General features: G+C 40.6%; 1 protein-coding gene across 1 annotated transcript in view; it reads left to right on the top strand.

Moving 5' to 3' along the window:
* The window catches only part of PHF20L1 (PHD finger protein 20 like 1), a 51,108-nt gene that overhangs the window by 19,638 nt on the left and 6,471 nt on the right, over window positions 1–24,999 (top strand). Inside the window, exons 8-13 of the mRNA XM_072151164.1 lie at window positions 4,623–4,705; window positions 15,693–15,876; window positions 16,867–17,034; window positions 18,113–18,310; window positions 23,981–24,187; window positions 24,580–24,633. Coding sequence (XP_072007265.1) covers window positions 4,623–4,705; window positions 15,693–15,876; window positions 16,867–17,034; window positions 18,113–18,310; window positions 23,981–24,187; window positions 24,580–24,633 — 894 coding nt within the window. The remainder of the gene's footprint in view (window positions 1–4,622; window positions 4,706–15,692; window positions 15,877–16,866; window positions 17,035–18,112; window positions 18,311–23,980; window positions 24,188–24,579; window positions 24,634–24,999) is intronic.

Genomic DNA, 24,999 nt, shown 5'->3' with positions numbered 1-24,999 from the left:
GTCATGCAAAATAACCCCCTAAACTAAATATATTTTCATAAACTGCCATTAGAGAGCATTGCCTCTATCCCTTCATTGTCCCTCTACAGGCCTGTAAACCTAAGCAATGAGGTCCTAAAGCTGTATGCAAATGACCTGTGAAATGTCCAATGAGTCATTAGCATATTCAAGCTGTCCAGCTTATTCATGAGTGGGAGGCACAGCCACACCCCCAGTGCTAGACTGACAGCCTCTACAATGATGTAATGGCTCCTCCATGTGCTTGCTGCTGGCCACGCCCCCTGCAGCCTGTGTGTGTAAAGGAGAGATACAACAGCTCCAGGATGCAGCCATGTTATAGCAGAACATGTCAGGTACTTGTGTAGCTGATGTCTGTGTATTAGGAGGATGCAGCATGTCAGCAGATGCAGCACACACACTAGCAATGCTTTACTATACATCACACACAGACATGAGCAGGGGGAGGAGAGGGGAGGGGTAACAGTGGTGACATCACTGCCTCTGACCATGTGACCAGCCTCATTTACATAATAAAGAAAAGATGATTTTATAATGATTAATGTATGAAATAACTAGATAAAGGCTGGGATGGGATCCTTGTGAGCTGCTCCAACAGGTAGAGGTGACAGGACTAGTGACACAGACCTGATGACAGGTGTCCTTTAAAGACATTGGATTTCAATATTAGGGCACATTTGTATGGGCGTTTTTTACATCTGCATACTATCCGTTTTTTTCTTTTGTGGATAGAATATCGACTTCTATAGGTCCATTCACTTGTCTTTTTTTTTTTTTTTTTGATTGTGTAGACAGTGAGAAAAGAAAAGTAGCGCAATATTTTTGTATGGACCATTCATATATTTATATAAATTAATCTTATCCCCTCTTTCCTCATTACTGAGACCCTCCATACCCCATATCCCTTCTAAGTAGATTAGAAACAGATCTTTTTTTTTTTTTTTGCATTTTTTGTGGGCACACCTGTCGAGCCCTTGTACAGTGTTTCACATGTCTTTGCATTGACAATCAATCACTGTCAGCACCATAAAGATGAATAGAACAGCCGGGCACATGCACGACTAGCTGCTCTATGCATCATGGGTACAACGGACTGGCTTTCTCATGATTCATTGACTAATACCTGGTGCAGGGCCTGAAGGGAGGAGCAGGACTCATTGTCATTGTATTCCTAAAACCTGGAGACCTTCTCCTCCCTTCAGGCTCTGCACAAGGTATAATTCAATGATTCGGCTGTAACTGGAGTGTTCCTTTAACCCCTTACCAACATGTGACCTAACTGTACGTCAAACGGCGGCTCCCCCTGTTTGAAGAGTGCTCACGGGCTCACACCAGTGGTCAGTGAAGTCATCGGGGAATGGCGATCTGTTACAGCCTCGGGTCATACAAAGATCCAGGGCTGTCTGGTTTTAACCCTTTCATTACAATGTGCGATTTGCACATTCTAATGAATGATGTGTAAAATCCTCATATACTGTATATGGTAGGATCAATCAGACAACCTAGGGTTAAAGTACCCTAGGTACTGAAAAATAGTAACATTTTTTTAAAAAGTTACAAAAAAATTTAATAAAAAAAACTAAGAATTCAAATCCCTCCCCTTTCCCTGGAACTGAGATAAATTTAAATAAAAGTAAAATTATTAAACCTGTTCGGTATCGCCGCGTCACAAAGTGTCCGATCTATTAAGATATAATAAAATTTTTTCCCGACGTTTAACCCCGTAACGGAAAATAGCGCCCAAAGTTGTAAATGTCACTTTTTGCCTTTTTTTAAAAAATATAAAAAATTCTATTAAAAAAGTGATGGAAAGGTCTTGCAGTCATTAAAATGGTAACATTGAAAGCATCATCAAGTCCCAAAAAATGACACCACCCACAGCTCCATACAACGAAGTTTGAAAAAGTTATTAGCGCCAGAAGATGGCAAAATGAAGAATAATTTTTGTAAATTTTTGAAAACATCATAAAACCTATACAAATTTAGTATCCTTATGATCGCACCGACCCAAAGAATAAAGTAGACTTGTCATTTGGGGCGCACAGTGAAAGCCGTAAAATCCAGGCCTACAAGAAAACGGCGCAAATGCATGTTCACTGCATTTTGAATTTTTTTCCTGCTTCCCAGTACACGGCATGGAATATTAAACATCATCACTATGAAGTTAGGAAATAAACAAGCCCAAACACAGCTCTTTTAATGGAAAAATAAAAAAGTTTGATTTTTGAAGGTGGGGAGAGAAAAATGGAAATCAAAAACAAAAAAAGGGCCAGGTCGTTAAGGGTGCGGTTACACGGGGGCGGCCATTGAAACATATGCGGATGTTAACCAGCACCAGGTGTCTTGCATTTAAACAATACAAGACACTGGTTGCTTGTTATTGGTCACCTGCATTTCCATAGAAACACATATGCAATGGGGCCCTGGCACACCCCCATGGGCCTTAAACCGGGTCAAATCGGTACATGTGCTGCACCCTAAGGGTTAAGGTGTAAGATGCTGCAAATGCATGTGTAACCCTGTCTAGGGGTCTTCCTGCACTTGTCCATCTCCTGTTTGGAGAACACATGCTTCAGCTCCTCTCAAGACCTACTTAGCTTCCTCTTGAGACCGGCTCCGAGAATAGCTGCACCCGATCCGCACTACTTATCCCCTCACATCATTCTTTTCTTTGCTGCTGATGTTTGTTTCAGATCTATAGTCACCAGTTAAAGAAAGTCAAATCTCTTTCAATCTTTTTATTATTGTTTCTAAACATAATAAATAATCAAGCAACTTCTGGTCTTCAGAAAGCTTTCAAAAGGAGCTCAGATGAAGAACATCACACAGCAGATCCCACTGTGTTATCCAAGAACCAAGTACAGAATCCCTACACCCTTACTACCTCCATAGGATGTAATATGGGAAGTAGCAGCCAGCAGCTGCAAATCAAAATGTCCTTGATTGATCATCGGTCAGTGTGACCACCTCTTTAAATGTAGAAGTTTGGGCAGGTGCTGATCTGGAGCATAACAGCCTCTCACAGTTATAAAATCAGGTTGGATGTAGGGATGTAGTGATTTTAATCTATACACTGTCTCTTTGACTATCTTGTAGAAAACTTTGTCTGGCAATTTTTCACCATTTTCAAGATTTCTGCTTTTTTTTTTTGACAAATGATAGCCTTCCTATTGCCATTCAGAGGCAGGAACGTGCTGCTCTCAGCGGAGAAGTGGAGACAATTATATCCAGGCGAGACAATGCTCTGTGAACTCAACACAGCAGCAGCTGCACAGATCTCTCTGCTGTTTTGTTACAATGTATCGGTCTTTAGTCCAGGCTGTTTAGCTGACATTATCTAGACTGGACACAATTCTCTTCATTCAGAGGCAGTAACCTTGTACATACCGAGTCCTGCTCTCCGCTAAGAAGTGGAGATAATTGTGTTTAGTGTAGACAATGCTCTGTGAGCTAAACTGCCAGAACTAGAAGCAGATACATTCTAATAATGTATAATAGATTATTTTGCAAAGCTCATGTTTGTCAAGACTTAAAGGGGACCTGTCACTGCCTTTTTCACAAATACAGCTAATGACCGCTTCCCATGGAGCCCTAGTAACTAAATAACATCCTTTTTTTTTTTTAACTAAAAATTGATAAGTCAGCTTTGTTTTCTTACCTGGCATACAGCCAGAAATAGCAGTTGGAGGATACGTGTCCGGCTCCGTTGAGTCCTGCGGCGGCTCCTCATGCTTCCTCATCATTCGGCACTTCATGTCATGTGGCCAGGCTGATGTCATCTAAGGTACTTTAACCAGTAACATTTGCAAAATCTCCCCCATGCATGTATCTGATCACATGAAATCATAGCAGCCTCCATGGAGGAATTGCGATAACTAGAATGGTGGATGCTGTGATTTCATGTGATCAAATACATACATAGGGGAGATTTTGCAAATGTTACTGGGTAAAGGACCGTAGATGATATCACCCTGGTCACATGATCGTGCTAAATGGTGAGGAGGCATGAGGAGGAGCCGCCGACTCCTGCTCTATCTGGCTTTATGCCAAGTAAGATAACAAAGCTGATTTTATGGGGATGTGATTGACACCAATTTTAGATTTTAAAAAAAAAAGGTGGCTTTATGGGGACCTGTCACTAGATGTATTTGTGAAAAATGTGGTGACAGGTTCCTTTTTAATAAAAATATTTTTATATATATTTAATATATGTCCTATACTTGGTCAAAGTGTTATTGTTAATGCATTGGGCTAGCTCTTCAGTGCAGACTTTGTCATGTTTAAATTAGATGGATGTGACTATATATAACGTTCATGGGGTCACCACAGTTAACCTACCTGGACTAACCTACCTGGGCCACTTCTGCCACCATTCCCTTGTTTTATTGTCTAGCTGCTCCAAAACTTCTTTCTAAATATGCAAGTGCTCTCAGGGGCATCAGCAGACGTCCTCAGGTCTCGCGGGGGTTGGACCAGGTTTGCACGTTTTACCCGTCCCATTTTGTAGGATTGTTCTGACATCATATGTCAGCAGGGCATCCATGTATATGGTATGTTATGGCTTTGTCTCCCAGGATATCAACAGGTTTCCGTTTTCTTTGAAGGTTTATTGGCCTCCAAGGCTGTGGTGCTGGAGGACGCAGAGAAGAAGCAGCAAGCAACTGAACCGCCTGCAAAGCGGGAAGAGGTATGAAATGGGCCAGTGCCGACCCACATCAGGGCTGTACCTTACTCAACCTTAAACCAGTGCCTGTGTCCGGTGCAAAAGCTTTTCAACTGCACAAGTGGAAGGCCGTATGTGCGCCCGGTATTGCCCGTCTCCCTACCCTACATACAAGTTTACATTTTACAAATACTTTGCTCCACTTGTCTTTTAACCCAGTTGCATCTGTTAGATCCGATTTTAATTTAGGGGAACCTGCTAGAGGCTTTGGTCACAAATCTATTCACAGTTCTGGCAACAGGTTATCAGCAAAGGAGAATAACTAGGGACCCAATTGTTGCAAATTGGCGATTGCTGCTGAATCGGCACTCAAAAATCTCATTGGCTGTAATGCAATGCAATGCATTTTGGGAGATTATTTGAATTTCCTACTATGCATTACCACTAGAGGGCAGAGAGTAAACTAGCCACGTTTTGGGCAAAATTTTTAAAGCACAGTTTTAGATGTGACTTTTGGCTATTTAGAAGGTAAAGAAAAGTATGTATAGAAGTGGATGTAAACTCCAAAAATAGTAAATTAAAAAAAAAAATTATTGGTCTATAAGGACATGACTTCAGATCCCAAATACAGCGATATAATGGTTGGTTTATGCCGAATGTGAGGATGTTCCCTTGTGTTTTTTTTTTTTTTGCCCATGTGTTTATATGATTGTAAAGGAATGATAGAAACGTTATAACAATGTCCAGCTTTATAGGAAATAGGAAATCTGGTTGGTTTCCCTGGCAAATAGTTACTCTGTAAACTGCCATATTTCTTTTCTTTTTTACTTTTTTTTTTAAATTTGGCCTTTTTGAAGGCTTTGTCCACGTTTGGAAAAATGAAGAATCATTTCCATTGTTCATAATAAAAAGTTCCCCCCTTTTTTTTTTTTGACAATTTCATGTACAGACCTCTGTGTCTCCATGGTAACAGACTACAAGCAAATGCTGTGTAGTCAACAGTCTTGCAGTAGGATATTTCACTGACCTTGTCGGTCAGTTAGAGCCCTAGAAAGAAAATGGAGGGGCTTTAAAGGGAACCTGTGAACAGGGACCTCATTTTCACTAAAGACAGGTTACAGAATCCCATTACATTTACAGTGCACATCCGCCTTTCTGCCTTTTATAGGCATTTACAATATAATTGTGTGTTATAACTTACCTTGCACCCTGACAAAATCCTGGGGTAGTCACAGGGGTTGGGCTTCGGTTTGGATGCATTTCAAAAAACAACACGTGACTTGTCTGTGCTGCAGACTCCTCAGCTCTCAGCATCCACCTGTGTGCTCTTGTACAGCTCCTCCCTCCTGCTCCTTCACAGAGGTCACTGCCTGGTGAGATGAAATCAGTGGGAGGGAGGAGCTGTTCAAGAGCACAAAGGTGGGGGCTGAGAGCTGAGGAGTCTGCAGCACAGACAAGTTTTTTGAAATGCCTCCACACCAAAGTCCAGCCCCTGGGACTACCCCAGGATTTTTTCAGGGTGCAAGGTGAGTTATATCACACAATTATATTGTAACGCAAATGCTTAGAGAAAGCGGACATATTTGCAATGCAGGTGTGATGGGCTTCTGCAACCCGTCTTGGTCCCTGTTGACAGGTTCCCTTTAACTATCTCATGTCTTTTACTTTATCAACCAACGTTAGATTGTAAGCTCTAATGAGCAGGGCCAGTCATGTGCAAAGCATTTATAGTATGAATCTTACCACTTTCTATAACTTAAAGGGGACCTCAACATTGACATCAACATCATTGAGTCGGTTTTGCTCCACTGGCTCCGGCATAGATAACAAAAAAAATGTCTTCAAGCCTCAAATTCCCCTCACAATCGGTAACTTATCTTTCAGCACCCGATATGCCAATTCTGCTCTTTACTGTGAGGAGGGCAGTCTGGCACCACCCACCTGACAGTAGAAAACCTAATTAGCATATTGGGAGCTAAACATTGCAGCACTGATTGCTCAGGAACAGTGGGGGCTAGAGAAAAAGTCCAACTACTCCACACCTGGCAGAGTTGCCAGTGGAAGGGTCTCTTTACACTTTGTCAGTAACTACCCCACCGAAAGCAGGTTGTCACAATTTGCACTACCCAGTCCCCCCCCCCACTTTTGTTTGTCATAGGAAAGCCATGTAATATAGCTATTTGTATTTTTACTCTTCTCTGTGGACTGTCCTAGAGCCCTAAATACCTTAGGGTTGGTGCTAATTTTAAGTATAACTTCCCCTTTCTATAGTGCAAAATTTACCCAAAATTTACATACTGCCAGTAGATTTTGTTACCCAATGAATAAATAGGCCTAGGGGAGGACTAGATGCTCTGGTGTTATTTTTAGGCTGGACCTTGCATGTATAATAAGACCATTCTGTCTCGGAACAGAGAACTTGATCTCGGCTGCACATGCGCATCACTCTCCACTCATATCAATGGAGCTTTTATAGAAAGTTGACCCTCACAAGCTCCCATAGATGTGACTGGAGAATCCAGTGCGCACACATCCATCTTAATACTCCCCCAGCAATTGGACTGGAGCGGAAGACCAGGTTTTTTATGTGACAGATTTGGAGCTCACTTTCGGGACAAAAGTTTTAGGCTTTTGTGGCAAATCCTGTGGATATTCCAAAAATGTCCCCTTTAAGCCAGTGTAATGGTGGTCCACTGTCTCTGTTATGGCGCTTTTTACTTTGGCATCACTCATGCTGACAATATGACAGGTCAGATGTAGTGGCATGGGGGAGGTATGATACTGCCATCGTTCATACGGCTTCATTGTGTAGTCAGCACATCTCCGCTCTGCCCTGGGTTTGTAGGAGGATCACATACATCTTTACCAGGGCTATTTATCTGTAATCATCTTAAAGGGAACCTGTCAGCAGGTGTGACCATTGATTACTGCAGAAAGTGTTGAGTGTTGTCCTCATGTTGTTAGTAGCAGCAGCATTGGGAATAGTGCATTTATTGGATTCCAGGATTGCATCTGGATTCGGAGCACTCTAGTGCACTGGAGTGGGAGATATCTTCACTGTACTGATGCACAACTCCTCCCTCTGCTGTAGCAGTGTAATGTTGCAGTTTAGAAAAGGACAGATGTGGACACCGAGTCCTAATGTTAGACCACCCCTTACTGATCCTACCAACTTGCCTAGTCTACCCTAGATGGTAGGGGGCAACTTGTTGACATCCGAGTCAAACTCAGAAGAATAGTTGTACAAAGACGGGTCAAAACCAAAAGGACAATGCAGTACAGCATCAAGAAGACAAGGAAGGTTTAGAAGATCAAAATTACACGGAAAACGCTAGCAAGCTCCAAAGAAGGCTTGTAGCAAGCTCTGGGAAGTGGGCAGACAATCCTCTTAATGGATTTCAGAGTCTCGGTCTAGAGAGTAATTGGAGCGGTCCCCTGACATCCAGAAATACTAGACTAGCAGGGGAGAACTGTGAGTGGAGGAGGGATTTATCCATCACAGCTTAATTGTCTGCAGCAAGAACAAAGTCAACAGAAGACAGAAGGTTGTGGCGAAAATCATTTAAGACAGGAGAGGAATAAGGCAGTGTTCAGACTAGCACAAGACATGATACAAACGCAGTACAAAATCTCAGTTTGCAGCACACCTTCTGCTGTACTTTATGGGGAGAGGACGGTGCTGCAGCCTGAGCTGAGCTGATTTTTCAAGAATTCTTCAACAGTTACTCAGAGTAGAGGGGCTTAGAAGCAGTACAGCGAAGAGATCTCACACACCTGTGCAGCACAGTGCTCCAAATCTGATTACACATCTCTCCAGGGACAATATCTAAGGCCCCTCACACACGAGCGAGTGTGTCCAACTTCCATCACAGTCACAGCACTTCAGTAGTGGATTATAACATTTGGGTGGTAGCCCGGGACTGAGCCTTCTTGGAGCCCATGGCCACCCATCAATTTTTCTGAGAAGGATCTTTACTCATGAAATCTTCTTTCATCTGAGCCATTTCAGGACCTTTTAAATGTCCTCCAAAAGGTCCTGAAACCACAGATTGACAGCAGACGGAAGGGGGCAGACAGAAAGAAGCTAATTCTAGTACCAGATGTAGGAAGTGATTCCAGACTTATAGGGGCTATAATATTCATACAGCTCAGGTCACATGGCAGTGTTACTCCGCCCCTGAAGCACTTGCCAGCTGGAAAGACCAGCCTAAATGCTGAACAATCCGAACTAAACTCAGCAGGTCAGTTGAGTTCATGTTGTCAGTGTTCGGGCTGGACTTTTCAATCAGCGCATACTGCGACTGTGAAGCGAGTTAAACACATGGGCCTTACACTTTCTGCAGCTTCGCGTGGGCAAAACTTCTGACCTGCACCTCCCTAATAAGAGGGCCATGAAATACCCTTAGACTCTTCTCCCATTATATACTCCGAGGGAAGGTGAAGGAAGGGAAGGACCTGTTTGCACAATTGATGTTGCACATTGAACAGGGTCTACCGGGGGTAAAGCCTCCCACCAGCATTGTGTAGGGCACGTAATAAACTTTCCACACATACCAGTAATTTCAGAGAATAATTTATTATTCTTCTATATGTAAATGACCTTCCAAGTGCAACAGGGGCGGGGTTCTGTCTGGATTTCTTCCTTTCCATAGGAATGTTACGGTAAATCATCTGATAGGGCAGCATCGGGGTAAAAAACGGGTAGATCGGTAGCCATGTTCTCTTGCCCCTGTTGCGCTGATAAGCTCATTTGCATAAAGAAAAATGTAAGTTTTTCTAAAATGAGTGAAAGGAAGAAAGGATATGTCTGCAAAGATAACATTCCCTACACCTTTATAATTATAGATGTGGGGTCATATGCAGCGGGTAGACCCCCAATATTTTGATTTTTAATCGCAAATAACATATTTTTACTCTTAAAAACTTAAGCCATAAAATAAACTATTGTTTGATGCTGTAATTTTTTTGAAATTTAGGTTAATTTATATTAAAGTGGAATTTCTTCTTATATAACCGTCTTGGCTTCATAACGAGGCTTTTACTATCGGTATGGGGTCGGCAGGAACATTTAAAAAAAATTAATTTCTTATTGTAAAAAAACAAAAAAGTTTTCAAAATAAATTATTACTTTCCATTATTACATGAATGTTCTTGTTGGTCTCTGTTGTTGACCAATAATTGTTACATTAAGGTTTTTTTTTTTTCAGTTTTTTTTTTCACCATTTCTTTATTTCAGTCTGTTTTTTTTTTTATATTTGGAATTTTAATTTAATTAAAATTTTTATTTTATAAAACCCCCTTCTGCTCCTGAAGCTTTGCCCTTTCTTTTTCCTGTTTGGAAATAATGTGATATTTCTCTTTCATGTTGCTTTTTCTCCTTTTGCACAAAATGTGAATGTGTCCCTCCTTGTACGTTTCGCTCTTCTCGTTGGGGAGTGTTTTTTATATTTGCTGACAATATCAGGTACATGATGATGATCACTGAGCCATATGTTGTGTAGGGATAATAGGATATTTTGTGTAGGCATCAATTTTTTTTATATATATAAGTGAACCCTTGGACACGGCACAATTCCTTTGTTTCTTGTCTAATACATATACTTTTATTAATATTTACGCTTTTCCATGAGCTGCCTGGGTCTACCTAGTGTTGGGAAATGCTCCAAGATGCCTGTCCAGAAAACTACCGGCCAGAGTTAGGACCTACCTCAGCCGGTGATGAGCTGGGTCGGCATCTCGGTACATATCCGGGCAGCTTGTAGGTCGGAGATCGATAACATATCTGTCATGTTGTCAACCTCCCGTTTGGTGGTGGAAATTCCTTTCAAAGGGGTAGTTTAGGGGATGAAAAACACGACCTTTTTGCTTTTAAAAACAGCGCCACACCTGGTTTGTGCCAGTATTGCAGCTAAGCTGTGTAGAGGTGAGCGGAGCTTAGTTGACCATGGACAGGAGCGGAACTGTTTTTGGAAGAAGACGACATGTTTTGAACCCCTTAAACCCTTTTACAGATATTAAAAGGGATTTGTAATTGTACAATGTCAGAGGCATCTCCTCTCATTCTCCTTCTTAAAGGCGCACCCCCCTGTCCACAGGTTGTTTGATATGGCACCTCCGCCTTACTCACTTTTACAACTTCTTTAATGTGTGAATGTCTACACTTTTAAAATTTTATAGGTTATTAAATGACAATTTATAAGGGAATGAACTTCTATATAGGGGCACCTGCAGCTCCCTTTTAGATGGAGTACAGCCATACGTGTATATTACATCCCCCACCATTTATGTGGATGGCCATTACTTAGAGAGACCCTTCGGCTCGGTCACTGTATGTGTAGCAGTTTCGGATAGCGATCTTCTTTCTCACTGTTGGTTTAGTCACCTGTATGTTGTAATATTCTGCTCTTGCTGTAATATATGTCGCCAATCCCCCATTTTGCACTTTGACCTCCTCCCCAACCAACACCCCCCCCCCCCATTACTCCCTTTGCAGAACTATTTTGATATTTTGGTTAGAGGTTCTCCAAAAGATTGTACATCTATCCAACTAGTTAATTTTTTTTTTGTTCCAAATGTGGAAGTTTTTGTGTACCCCCACCCTCTCCTTAAAAAAAACAAAATGTATTGTTAAAGAGGACCTGTCACCCTTAAAAACAAATGTCCCATCAGTGTTACATTGCTAGAGTTATCGGAAACCTCCGATAACGCTAGCAGAAACTGTCATGCTGTACGCTAGAAACGCCGGACCGCTCTCATAGCGGTCTGGCATATTCATGAGGGGGCGGGATTAGGGGTGGTGACTGCCGCATGATGCTCGGCAGTGGGCAGGGTGGTCCGGGGAAGAGGCAACTCCTCGGATCGACCCCTCATGAATACGCCGGACCGCTTTGAGAGCAGTGCTGCTTTTGTACTGTACAGCACAGCAGTGTTAGTTAGCGTTATCGGAGGTTTCCTATAAAGCTAGCAGTGTAACACTGCTGGGACGGTTGTAGCGCTAGGAGCTGCTCACTTTAGTAAGCGGCTCCTAGTGTCGTTTTTAAGGGTGACAGGTCCTCTTCAAATTCTTCTTTGTTTGGGGAAAAAAAAAACCTTTACACAGTATAAATGTAGCTCATTTTGTAAGACCCATCGTAACTGATATGTTAGAAGGCTTAGAATCAATGGGCAAGGTCCAATATTTGAAACACCCCATAAACCTACAATAGCTGAAGGTCCTCCAATAGCTGAAGGTCCTCCAATAGCTGAAGGTCCTCCAATAGCTGAAGGTCCTGCACTGTGGATTCCTGTGTGTTGTTTCTACCTGATTTCTATCTGATTGTACTATACAAGGACATGCTGTTTATTTTTCCTGTGACCTCATTTTCTATAGAACTGATGATGTATGATGCTACATTTTGATGATCATGAAGCTGTTGTAGTTGATGTGCAATAAACTGTGTTTGTTTACATGTTGTGGCTATAATTAATATCTTGCTGATTTTTAGAGAAAAAAATTCCAACTGCAAACACAATGAACTTTTTGAGCATAAGGGCGCAGAGTCAGCAATTATTTGGCCATTATCCTTTATCCTTGACAAAGTCGGATGATTTAAAGTCCTTTTTCTTTTTTTTTTTTTTTTTTTTCTTGCTTTCCTTTATCGATAAGTCTGTTTTTGAATATCAACAATTAAAAGAAGAAATAAGTGCACAAATCAAGTCAGATTTCTTGGTGGCATTAAATTAAAGGAACAGAGACCACGACTGCCGGTTCAGCAGAATTCTCCCTTTCAGATGCAATGAACAGAAATTAACTGCATTTACATTTATATTGAATTGTCTAACAAGAACTAAGCTAGAAATTGTATAAATAAGATGGGGGGCAGTTCAGAGCCGGACCCCCTTTAAGAACTAAACACAAAAAACAGCTATGTCTTAATCATCTTTTTTTTCTAGTCTTCCTCTTCTTTCTTCCTTTATCTTTCTCTTCTCCATCCTTCAGCAGTCTTTTAATTCTTACATCATCCTTCTTCTCATTCTTCCTTTGTCTCTCCTCTTATTTTTGTGCCTTTCCACTTCTACTTCCATCCCTGCAACTTCTCGCTCTGTCCTTCTGCAACTTCTCGCTCTGTCCTTCTGCAACTTCTCGCTCTGTCCTTCTGCAACTTCTCGCTCTGTCCTTCTGCAACTTCTCGCTCTGTCCTTCTGCAACTTCTCGCTCTGTCCTTCTGCAACTTCTCGCTCTGTCCTCCTGCAACTTCTCGCTCTGTCCTCCTGCAACTTCTCGCTCTGTCCTTCTGCAACTTCTCGCTCTGTCCTTCTGCAACTTCTCGCTCTGTCCTTCTGCAACTTCTCGCTCTGTCCTCCTGCAACTTCTCGCTCTGTCCTCCTGCAACTTCTCGCTCTGTCCTTCTGCAACTTCTCGCTCTGTCCTTCTGCAACTTCTCGCTCTGTCCTTCTGCAACTTCTCGCTCTGTCCTTCTGCAACTTCTCGCTCTGTCCTTCTGCAACTTCTCGCTCTGTCCTCCTGCAACTTCTCGCTCTGTCCTTCTGCAACCTTCTCGCTCTGTCCTTCTGCAACCTTCTCGCTCTGTCCTTCTGCAACCTTCTCGCTCTGTCCTTCTGCAACCTTCTCGCTCTGTCCTTCTGCAACCTTCTCGCTCTGTCCTTCTGCAACCTTCTCGCTCTGTCCTTCTGCAACTTCTCGCTCTGTCCTCCTGCAACTTCTCGCTCTGTCCTCCTGCAACTTCTCGCTCTGTCCTCCTGCAACTTCTCGCTCTGTCCTCCTGCAACTTCTCGCTCTGTCCTTCTGCAACTTCTCGCTCTGTCCTCCTGCAACTTCTCGCTCTGTCCTCCTGCAACTTCTCGCTCTGTCCTTCTGCAACTTCTCGCTCTGTCCTTCTGCAACTTCTCGCTCTGTCCTTCTGCAACTTCTCGCTCTGTCCTTCTGCAACCTCTTCCTTCCGCTCTGTCCTTCTGCAACCTCTTCCTTCCGCTCTGTCCTTCTGCAACCTCTTCCTTCCGCTCTGTCCTTCTGCAACCTCTTCCTTCCGCTTTTCCCTCCAGTTTTTTTTTCCCTTGCTCTTTCTTCTCTTCTTGTTTTGTCCTTACCTTCGTTCCTTATTCACGTCATCAATCCGCTTCCAGTACTGCTTCAAGTGTGCCCATTAGTCTCCGTATCTGGACGTTCTCGCCAAGGACCAAGAAGCAAGAACCAATGGATCCTTTATTCACTGGAAAGCCTGTTTTCGTTATCTACCCAGTATTTCCTCAGCTGTCAACATTTCTTTTTTTAATACAGCTGGAAACCCCTCATAAAGTTGGTGCACAGAATCGGAAAATGGAGTAATAGCCTTGTCTATAGGCTGTGCCTGATGTTGCAGCTCTGTAATTTTCGAGGAACTGCAATACCACACACAACCTGTGGAAAATGATGGAGGAAAGAAACTGTTTTCACATTTTTCTCCTAGGGAAACGTTTACATTAAGGATAAAAAAGCTAAAGCTTAAAAATGATAAAAGAAATTCTTTGTTTGCTTTTTTCCCCCTACAGTTAATTCCTCAATTCCACAAATGCGGGTATTTTTAATCTTATTTTAAGTGTGTATATATATATATATATATCCAATGTCCATTCAACTGTCACTAATAATTTATACAAATACATTTTCTAAATGAGTCATTTTACCGCATAACATCTGATTCCTCAAGTATTCTGGGACCTGCACACGAGGTAAATGCCCGGCCAGTGGATGATGTATTGTGATGCATTTTTTTGTGTGTTTTTCACGGTTGCTCAATGTATTTTAAAATCTCTTTCAGCCTAAACATAATAAATTTGTATATATATTTTTTTTTAATTGCTTTAATGAAAAATGTTTAAAGTTTTTCCTGACTATAGTGTCCGTGGCTAGAGATGAGTGCACCCTTTAAGTTCGAGTGCATCCTGCACGACCCAGGCATATACAGCCAATCCAACAAACTGACTCCCCTAGCTACTAGCCATAGCTGTGATTGGTCAGAGGGACACCCCTGGCTGGCCATGGCTAGGGATGTCCATATGCCAGATTGTATCCAGCAATCTGTCCAGGTCGTGTGGGATACACCCGAACCCCAGACCCGAACTAAAAGTTTTGGATTCGCTCATCTCTATTCATGGCTTATCCTTAGATGCCATCGACCACATACAACTTAGGGGAAGCTTAGACCCACTTCTTTGTTGACCAGATACAGCTTAGCACCTTTTGGCAGTAGATGTAGTTCATGCCGCAGCACATTGTAATTAATGCCCGAGCATTACATAATAAACTAATAAAACCTATTTACAAAAATTATGTATTGCCGGACCCATAGACTCTAAAATAGATAGATAGAAATTAGGAACTTATATTTGTCTTTTTAATTTTTTTGACATAATGCTTATGGGTCCTTCAAAAAAAAAAAAAAAAAAAAAAAAAAAGTTCAAAAAGACATATGCTAAACGGAAAGTGAATCTGGGTGGAGGTCCCTGTTGAGAGAATAAGAAACATTTAGCTATGTCTGGTCTACATAAAGAGGTTCTATATAGAATGTTGTGGACGATTGATATTTGAACTCCTATTGGACCTCCTCTAAGGACAGGCCATTTATATTACGTTTCTGGAAAAGCCCTTGAAACCACAAAATAACGTCAGCTGAAATGTTAGGAATATTAGAAGTTAAAATGTAAAAAAAAAATTTATGTAATATGATTTTGTTTTCATCATTGTTTTTAATTTATAGATTAAAAAAAAAAAATGTTTTCAAATTTTAAAATGTTTAACTTTTAAAATGAATCATCCGATTATTTCAGGAAATTTAGGTTTTTTTTCATTATTGTGTTAATTTATATGATTGTATTTGAATTTTATTTAGTCTTTCAGTTCATAAAGGTTTTTATTTATAGATTTTTATGCAATTTTTTTTTTTTTTTGCTTCAAAGGATTTCACGTGTCTCTAAATTGTGAATCTTACGCAATAAATGTGTTTTTTTTTTATTTGTCTGTCTTTTTATTTAGGCAATTCCTCCCAAACCTCAGAGTCCAATTGAAGCAAATGTATTCCATTCTAATATGGCAGCCAAACCTTTGCCATTGACTTTGTCTTCTGGGAAGTCGCGCAGCAAGAAAGACAAACGGGAGTCTGCCGACGCCTCGGGGTGTAAGAAGTCCTCGTCAATTAGTGATCCACAGATTAACAAAGGCGAGGAACTGTCCAGTCACTTTCCTCATTTTGCAAAAAATAAAAATTCAGACCGTGTTTTAATTGCTGGATTTTAGTGGTAGCAATGGAAGACGATTTATATGTATCGGGTGTAAAGCCATTACTACTCCTCCTGAGCCGAGTGTGCATGTGTCCATTTTAGTAAAAGGCTATTGAGTTGAAACTGCTCGTTTTAAAAAAAAAAAAAATGCAGTAAAACATATGGAACTGACAATTCCCCCCCCCCACCCCCCGCCCCTTTAAAGATCACTTTTCTGTGTGCAAAATTCTCTGTCCGCTCACTATACTTCTTATGTTGGTCCGAGAACATTTTTACATTTGTCTGTTACTTAACATTTTTATACCCAGTTGATTTTTATCTGGATTATTTCATATTAGAAATATTACAAAACTTGTAGAATTTTTTGCCCTTTTTTCCCCCCTTTAAAATTTGTTTTATTTATTTTTATTTTATTTGTGTGTAATTTTAGATTTTTTTTTCCACCTCCTAATCATGCTATTAAACAAGTAGGGAAAAATAGTAAAAAAATAATAATCCAAAGTAAAAAAAAATTTGGAAAAGAATTTGCTAGTAGGAAAACTGTCAGTTATTCTACTTTATAAAAAAAAAAAAAAAATTTAATGTCATTTTAAAATGTTAATATTATAATTTGTATATTTTATGTATAAAAATATTTTATCGAAACCACTTTTATTTCCCTTCTTGTTATCGGCACCAGCCAATTTTTTTAGGTGCTTAGTTGCCCGAAAAGAATCCCCCCCTCCTCCCATCTGATAATCTGATACTATAGAACGAACAAGGGGGAAAAAAGGTTTAATTATCAGTTGGAAATTTTTTTTTTTAATAATTTTTTTTAAATTTTTTTAATTTTGAAGTAAGCATGTTGTCTCGGTACGGGTCTTACATTTCTTTAACACCAAAGGTTATTTCCTTCCACTTCCTTATGATTGAAAGATCTTTCTTTATAGGTTCCCCACACAACGCAAATCTTTCTAGGTCCGGGCGGAACAACCAAAGGCGAAGATCTCGGCGACATACATCGGAAACCTCCGGTGACATCCTCCGCCTGCCTTTCAATGAAGGAAAAAGCTTTCTAGGTTACCCACAGACTCCACAAGACCTTTCAATAGCCAAGGGTAATTAATAACTTCAATGCGTGACCTTCACTGGGGCTACAGATCATTCATTGTTTCTCAAATTCAATTTTTGAATCTGAATTTTTGGTTTCATCTGCCAGCGAGTCATCAAATTTTTATTTCATCAGTTTCATTTTATTTTTTAATTTTTTTAATTTTTTTTTTTTTTTTTTAGACCTTTAGGTTAGGAATATAGAACTTTTTAAACTTGTACTATTGTCAATTATTTTTTGTTCCGCATTAACATACTAAAATTTAGCTCTCTTTATACTAGTTCTATTTCTATTATTGACCTTGGACCGTTGACTTCATTTGGAAATTTTTTAACATTTTATTTCCAGTTTTTTTTTTTTTTTTTTACTGAATTTTGGCCTGTTATTTCAACTTCAATTTACATATACTGCTTTGCTTTTAATTTTAAACCATTTACGTTTTTTTTTTTTTGGTCGATACAGAAATTTATTTTCGGCACTTTTAAAATTTTAAAGTAGTTCTATTTCTAGTGTGTGCCATTTTGCATTTATTAAAAAAAAAAAAAAAAAAAAAATATTAATATTATTTTACCTCCGGTCCACTTTTTGTTTTATTCTTTTTTAGATTTGACTTTTGGGTTTTAAGTTGAATAAATATTTTAAACTCTTTTTACCTTTTTATTTATTTTTTTTTGTTTTTTGTATGATGATGTGGTTAATAATTAGATGTCTTTTTATTAAGTGAATAATTTACTTTATAGATCCAGATTTTATAGATTTTTTTTGTTCACTTTCTGGGTGACCATTTTTTCTCTCTTTTCTCCAGCTGTGTGTTTTTTGGTTGTTATTACTATACATTTTGAATCCTTAGGACTGGTAAAATACATTGATCGGGTGTGGGTTCTCATTGTTGTTGAACCAGGATGACATTAATAAATGATAATCTAGTGATCTCACACGTTTTTGATGTTTGATTTTCCATGCAAAAGTAAAATGTACCATGACCCCTTTCGTTGTTGCTTCTGAAACGATTCCAGACATGATGAAGCGACTGACCCCCAGAACGTCCTATTGTAATACTCTATCACATTCTTTTGTTTATATAGTACCTGACGTTGCCTTTGTGCCTCAAGAGAAGCTCGAACCACTTGACCTAAGCCGTAACGTGGAAATTACATCTCCCACCATAACCCCCGAGTCCACTTACCACATTGACTGTCTCAGTAAAGAGAAGGAACACTTACAGTTGATAAGCTATTCACCAAAAGCAATAGCTGATTGCAGGATAGCCTCCACATCATCAGGTAATCCACTTTTTGGCTTTTACAAGCTCAAGGCTTGTTTAATACTATGTGTAAAACCCAAGCAATCTACAACTCTTCTCATCCCTGGTCCAGGAGGTACCGGAGGAGGTAGGTGCTCCGTAACCTTTGAAGCATATTTTCTGACAAACATGATGCCCTACTTTATATGTTATAGCATTGTGTTTGGAAGGGGAATCCGAAACCTCATCCACGTGTACTGTACGAGATACGCAACATATTGGTTCAGCGTTAGATCTGGACCCTGGGTACAGAGACAGGTACTTGCAGATACTAAGGATATGGTTGGTTTCTTCTTCTTCAATTTAAGTTTTTATGGGCACTTCAAAAAAAATGTGGGCTTTTATATAATGGATCAAACCAACTGGATTATTGGGGGAGTTGTAATTAGACTTTCCTCCTGTTTCACCGCCAAACCATATGAATTCTGGGAATGTTACCATGGGAAATCATCAAAAATAACACAGATCCTTGTCTGTTGAGGGATCACATTGCTGTTTTTTCTATTCTGTTGTTTTTTTTTTCCTACATAATAATAATAATTCCTTTATTGATATAGCGCACACAGATTACTCAGCGCTGCACAGAGTTTGCCAAATTGGTCCTTGTCCCCATGGGTCTCACAATCTAAACAACCTATTAGTATGTTTTTTTTGGAGTGTGGGAGGAAACCGGAGGACCTGGAGGAAACCCACGCAAACACTGAGAGAACATACAAACTCTTTGCATATGTTGACCTGGGTGGGATTTCTACCCAGGACTCCAGTGCTGCAAGGCAGAAGTGCTACTCACTCATCCGCCGTGCCACCCTACATCAACAATACCTTTTTTTTATTCACTTGGTTGTTTTAAAATTTGAGGGCTCTCGGTTTTTTTGATTGGTTGATCTTACTTCACGGTTTTTAAAAGACTCCATATCAACATTTTCTTGCCTTGGTCTCCATCAGGTTCTATCTTCTTCTCATACTTCCCATGTGTATAGTTTCCTTCCATATAACTCTATGGCCTTAAGAAAAGAATTAGTGACCACTGATCAGTAGACGCCACTTCTCCACATTTGTGAGGGACTTACAGATGACAATACATGGAATGTGACCGTATCCTTTTAAATCCCGTTGCCTATGAGTTCGGGTTGGATCAATTTGCTCCGTGCACTTGCAGGATTTCCTGGACCGAAACTGGAATCGCCGAACTTAACTTACTTACCATGTCCGTTCAGCTCAGTAAATTGAGTTCAGTTCAGTATTTTGAGGTTCGGTCCGGAAAAACCCACATGTGCACGGAGCGAGTTTCCTGGACCGAATTAGTTTGTGGGCAACTAGTCTTTGTCATTACATGTAGATCCAAACTGAATCACTGGCATGCTACAAGATGGCATAACCACTTTTGTGGTGTTACATAGAATAACGATGTTCCCATAAGATTTTTTACAATGCATATTTTATCAGCCGTTGACTTCTCCTTGTCAGGTTCTTAAGAACTTCTCATGAGGACTAATGAAGTATCTGCAAGTGCCTGTAGGATGGTTTTATAGGAATTAATGTACTCTGTAGAGGGTTTGCAGGACAGGAATAATCGAGGGGTTCTTCAAGATTGACAATTTAGGGTCTACTCTTAGGAAAGGTTAATTATCGGAGATCGTTAAGGTCCTACATCCGGTCACTCCTGTTACAAAGTCACACAACATGCACAAGTGTCTACTGCACTGTAGCTAGATATTTGGTGAAGAGTATGAGCATGAGGGAGGTGACGTGTGAATGTGAATATTGTGGTCTGTACAAAGTGGACTCTTGACTACATCAAGAAATTTTTGGAAAGATTATAAAATTGATCCATCAAGAGGAAACCGTTATGTTATGAAGATTTAAGGGAAATCCTACGACAAGATGATGGAGACAATTAAAGAAATTCTCATGGTTGGGTCTCCGGGAGACATATATTGTCATCTAGGAGAAGGAACGTTCTGCATGAAACTCTAATAATTTGATCACTTTGTGTGGACCTCCACCTGAAGGCACTTCTCGTAGAAATGGATACGAGGTGGAAAGACTTTGTGGAGTCTTATTTGGGATCAGTATTGGATTAGTGTAAGTTCACTTTTTCATAGTACAAGTCTAAGAGGTTTTCTGGATGGTAGTCATGGATTTGGGTTATGATGTCATTGTATTGGCCTCCTTGGAGACCGTAATGATGACGTACCCTACTAGGCCCCTGGCTGATCTGTACGTGTTGTCACATCCAGTTCTGTCCAATCCATCATCTTTCCACAATTTGAAACTGTTTTACCAATTTGTTGTTGACCTAAGACGAGCCCCCAAAGAAACCCCCAATGACCCATTCACCTTGCGTTTACGTAAACATGAAGTTAACGCAACATAGTTGCGGCGTTGAAACACGGCCTCAGGCTAAAGAAAAATGGCGGATGAAGGTGTAATCCATCTCCTAAGTGAATGATTGATCTCGAATCACGGGAATTAAAAAGTAAAAGGACCAGGCCAAAGCCTCGGGTGTCTTCGACAGATGGCAAATGATTGACTTGATTAGATGCAGAAGAATGGGAGATTCCGACAAGACGCTCTGCAAGGAAATCGCAACATTCATTACGGAACATTAACCCTTCATGTATTAGAAATCGTATCCATTCCTAAATGTATCAGATGGTGTATTGTGACTCTCCTTACACTACAAGGCAGAGTCTACAGAATCTATACCAGAACCCCCCCCCCATCTACATCTTGTTGCATCTGTGAGAGGTTCCACCACAATACACACAGATTGTGAGGATGAGGGTCTATTTCCACAGTCGCAAAGAGCTTTAACCCTCTAATGTATAGATCTGACTGATAACACAATTTAATAACTCCACTTCTCAGTCTTGTGACCTGATTATTGGACTTTCTGGATTATCAGATGCGCCATTAAAGGGACTATACTCCCGAGTTGAGATGCCGGGTCCCTATAGTAGTGTTTACAGCTCTCTAATTAACCCCTTCCTCCCTCCATAATTGGTTTGCTTTTCATCGGGGAGAATTGCTGTTCCTTTTTATGTCGGAATCTGCCGTCATTCAATCACTGTAACGAGCGACTGCTTCTTCTAAAGTGAAAAAACGCAGCAAAGGGTTAAACCCTTCCACAGCCATCGCGTTACGCCATCCATTATTCCATGGATAACGCGGGCCTGGAGGAAGAGAGAGAGAGAAAAAGCTCCATTGATTGTACATGAGGATGGTCGGGCCTAGTGCCGGAGCACATGCTGCAGATGGAAGGAGCACAGAGGATTGTGGGAGTTGTAGTCCCCCCTCTCACACTGCAGACATGGGAATAACCAGCCTTGCATTCTATATAGTGTATCATATCACATATTCTGAGATGGGGAATAGAGTCCTGGGTGTCGGTGGCGGATAATTTCGTTTTTTTTTTTTTTTATCAAGAATTTATTAGCTCCTTCTGTCGGGTCTCGTATTGCGATAGATTTAATAAGACTACTGCTAATGCAAATTTGGTTGTGGCCCTTGAAAAAAAAAATTTGGAATAGCAATCCAGTTGTGACAAGTGCTTCGTGTCTGTTCTGATTTTACAAAATCCTCCTCTTTAGGCTTAAAGGGATAGTCCACACTTTTAGAGCCATTATCAAACTATAGTGACTGCATATTTCAAGGGGTGTTCCTGCATTTCTTAGGTGTGTCAGCCAGATTGGTGGCTGTACAACCCCATAACCATCCCACAGGTCCGTACTAAAGTAAATGGGAGCCTGTAGTATCCCAGTTTGACCACTGCTGTGTGTATGGAGCTGTTAGCTTCCAGCTTCTTACATTGTATTTTGTGCGGCTGATTGGTGGTAAAGGCTAATTGCCTTATTTTTTTAACACTTGCCCTTTCTTGTTCCTTCTCTTCATCATCTACTTCTTCTTCCTCTTCTACTTTTCACATTCCATGTACATTGTTTGTAGTGAATCTCCTGCTCACTATCTCCATCCTCAAGGAGATTGTATCCATAGTTGTTCCATCCCACCAGATGTTTAAATTTGTATAGAGTTGTGTTCTCTTCATTCCTTACCAAGCACAGTGCCATTCATTGTATAGTGGCCGTGCTTGGTATTGCAGCCCTATAATAGGACTAGGCTGCTAATTGGCGTGGGTACTTGCAACACTGACCTTTGATACAGAGGCGTGATGGGTGGGGGTTGCTGTGTTTCAGAATCCTAATCGGTGCTCCATGTAACTACATTCTGGAAAAGCCCTTTAATGTTTGGTGTATACGTCTGTATATGACAGTGATGGCGAACCTATGGCACTGGTGCCAGAAGTGGCACTCAGAGCCATTTCTTTGGGCACTCACACCATCACCCCAGGACAGAGTTCCCCAAAGAGGACCAAATCCACCATATCTTCCTGCAGTCCCAGGCAACTTAAGAGATGCTATTCTCAGCGCTATTTTAAAGCGACAATTCATTGGCTGTTTGGAACTGCGGGGAAAGTGAAAAGGTGTTGACAGAACTGCAATACCTTTTAAGGTCCTCATTCTGGACCCACCATTCCTCCTCTACAGAGACACCCTGGAGAGAAGCTCAACAAGAGTATGAATTTGCCCTCCTTCTTTCAATTGTATTGGTGGCCTCATGGGGCCGATACAATTGAAAGATTAAAAGAACAGGTAACAATGAGTTACTTCTTAAAATGCCATGTTGGCACTTCACAGTAAATAAGTGAATTTTGGATGTTGTTTGGGCACTCGGTCTCTAAAAGGTTCGCCATCACTGGTATATGAGGTGTGAACTCAACCTTCAAAATCAAGTGTCTGCACTCCTGACACACATTATATCAGGATCCCCCATAATCTTAGGTCTTCCCTCTGCTGTTCCTTCTGGTAAAATGGTAATAAATTAATTAAATTAGTGGTCAATTTTTGAAAATAAAAATTTCATGCAAGTTTTTTCGATGTGCGGCCGCAGACGCGGGAAAAACAAATCGATTTACCATATGGGTGTTGAAGAAAATCTCCCATCAAAATCCATCCTGGTAAACCAGGGACATTATTTATAGATCCAGGCCCCGGGACTGTGGGAATCTGTGGCCTCCATTCTTCTAAAATTTATTTTTCTGATTATGCTAATGAGCCAGAAGGTTTCTGGGTGTGTTACCAGAGCCCCTATATGCTGCAGCTTCACACGCTGTGCACTTATAAGACAGAGGGGAGGGGGAGACCTGGTAATGGCATTTAACGCTACAGCATAGAGGGGCTCCAGTAACACCCCCAGCACTTCGCCCTCCCTCTGCCTGATGCTAATATTGCACAGCCAGCTGTGGGAAGTGCTCCTGCACAGTGTAACAGCCTGTGAATTTGCAGCACAGTGTGTCTCTGGTAACACCCACAGAGCCCTTTCGTCTCATTAGCATAATGATGAAAGTTGATTTTCGAAGGAAGGAGGCCATGGATAACACATATAAGAAGGTTCCCACAGTCCCGGTGTCTGGATCCATGAGTAATGTCCCTGGTTTATCAGGATGGATTTTGGTGATAGATTAGGGGCGTGTCTTCACAGAAACTGATCAAAGGCCGTTGTATTACAATGTAAAAAATTAGTGTATTTTCCACTATTTACAGATCTTGTCACTATTACATGGATTGAACCTTCTTCTCTTCCCCTTTAGCCCTCCTGGAGCCCCTCGCCCCCTCCTTACACACTGTCGCGGCTTTACCCAATAACTTAAAGCCACCAAAATCCACCAAGAAGAAGAAACCTCCTGTTCTCCTGAACACAGAAGTGACAGAGACGTCATCTACTCCCGTGGCAGAAAGCCGACCCCCGGACCCTCTGCGAGACAAGACAGCGAAGAAAGACAAGCAGCCGCCAACCGGTAACAAGCCTCATATCCATCAGAGGTTTTATCTGATTTTTCTGATTTTTTTTATCTTTTATTTGTTGGGCTACCAAAACATTTCTTTGTTTTTGTGTTTTTTTTTTTTTTTGCGAGCTGATGAATACTTTTTTTTAATAATATTTAGAATCCAAAAGATTCTATTATTATTATTATTATTATTATTATTATTATTATTATTATTATTATTATTATTTTAGTTTATTATAATTTTTTTTGTTTTTTTTTTAACTTTCCTTGAAAATGTCAAACTGATACAAAAAAAATAGAGTTTGGACGATTCCAATGTAACTGAGGCATGTTTAGGTTAAAAAAAAAAAAAATAGTTTTTAAAAGAAATAAAAACTTTGATTTTACACTTTTGTCAACAGGAACCATAAAGGCGGAAAAGAAAGTAAAGACTGAGGAGAAGTCGTCTTCCGCTGGTAAATACTCTGATCTTTCCTCTGATGTGGGGTTAAAGCTGAAGACATCTGCCCCCACTGGGGGCTGTTTCTCCCTATAACTGGGGCTCTTTTAGATGTCCCACTTGTTAAACTTGTAAAAATAATTAAGTAAAATGTAAACAGTTAAAGGGGTTGTCCAGGCCTATTTCCTTGAAAAATCAACTTTTAAAATTATGCTAATGAGCCAAGGGGGCTCTTTGCGGGTGTTACCAGAACTTCTGACTGCTGCAGCTTCATAGGCTGTTACATTGTTTAGACCTTGTCATTGAGGAGTAAAACAGGGGAGAACACCCGTTTTTTTTTAAGCCGATTTTGCAAGTTTTCCTAGCCTCAAAGTATGGAGAG

This window comes from Engystomops pustulosus, chromosome 5 (assembly GCF_040894005.1).
Source record: "Engystomops pustulosus chromosome 5, aEngPut4.maternal, whole genome shotgun sequence".
In the NCBI taxonomy this organism is placed as follows: Eukaryota; Metazoa; Chordata; class Amphibia; order Anura; family Leptodactylidae; genus Engystomops; species Engystomops pustulosus.
Note: the sequence above shows the minus strand (reverse complement) of the source record. Positions and strands in the feature narration are given on the sequence as shown.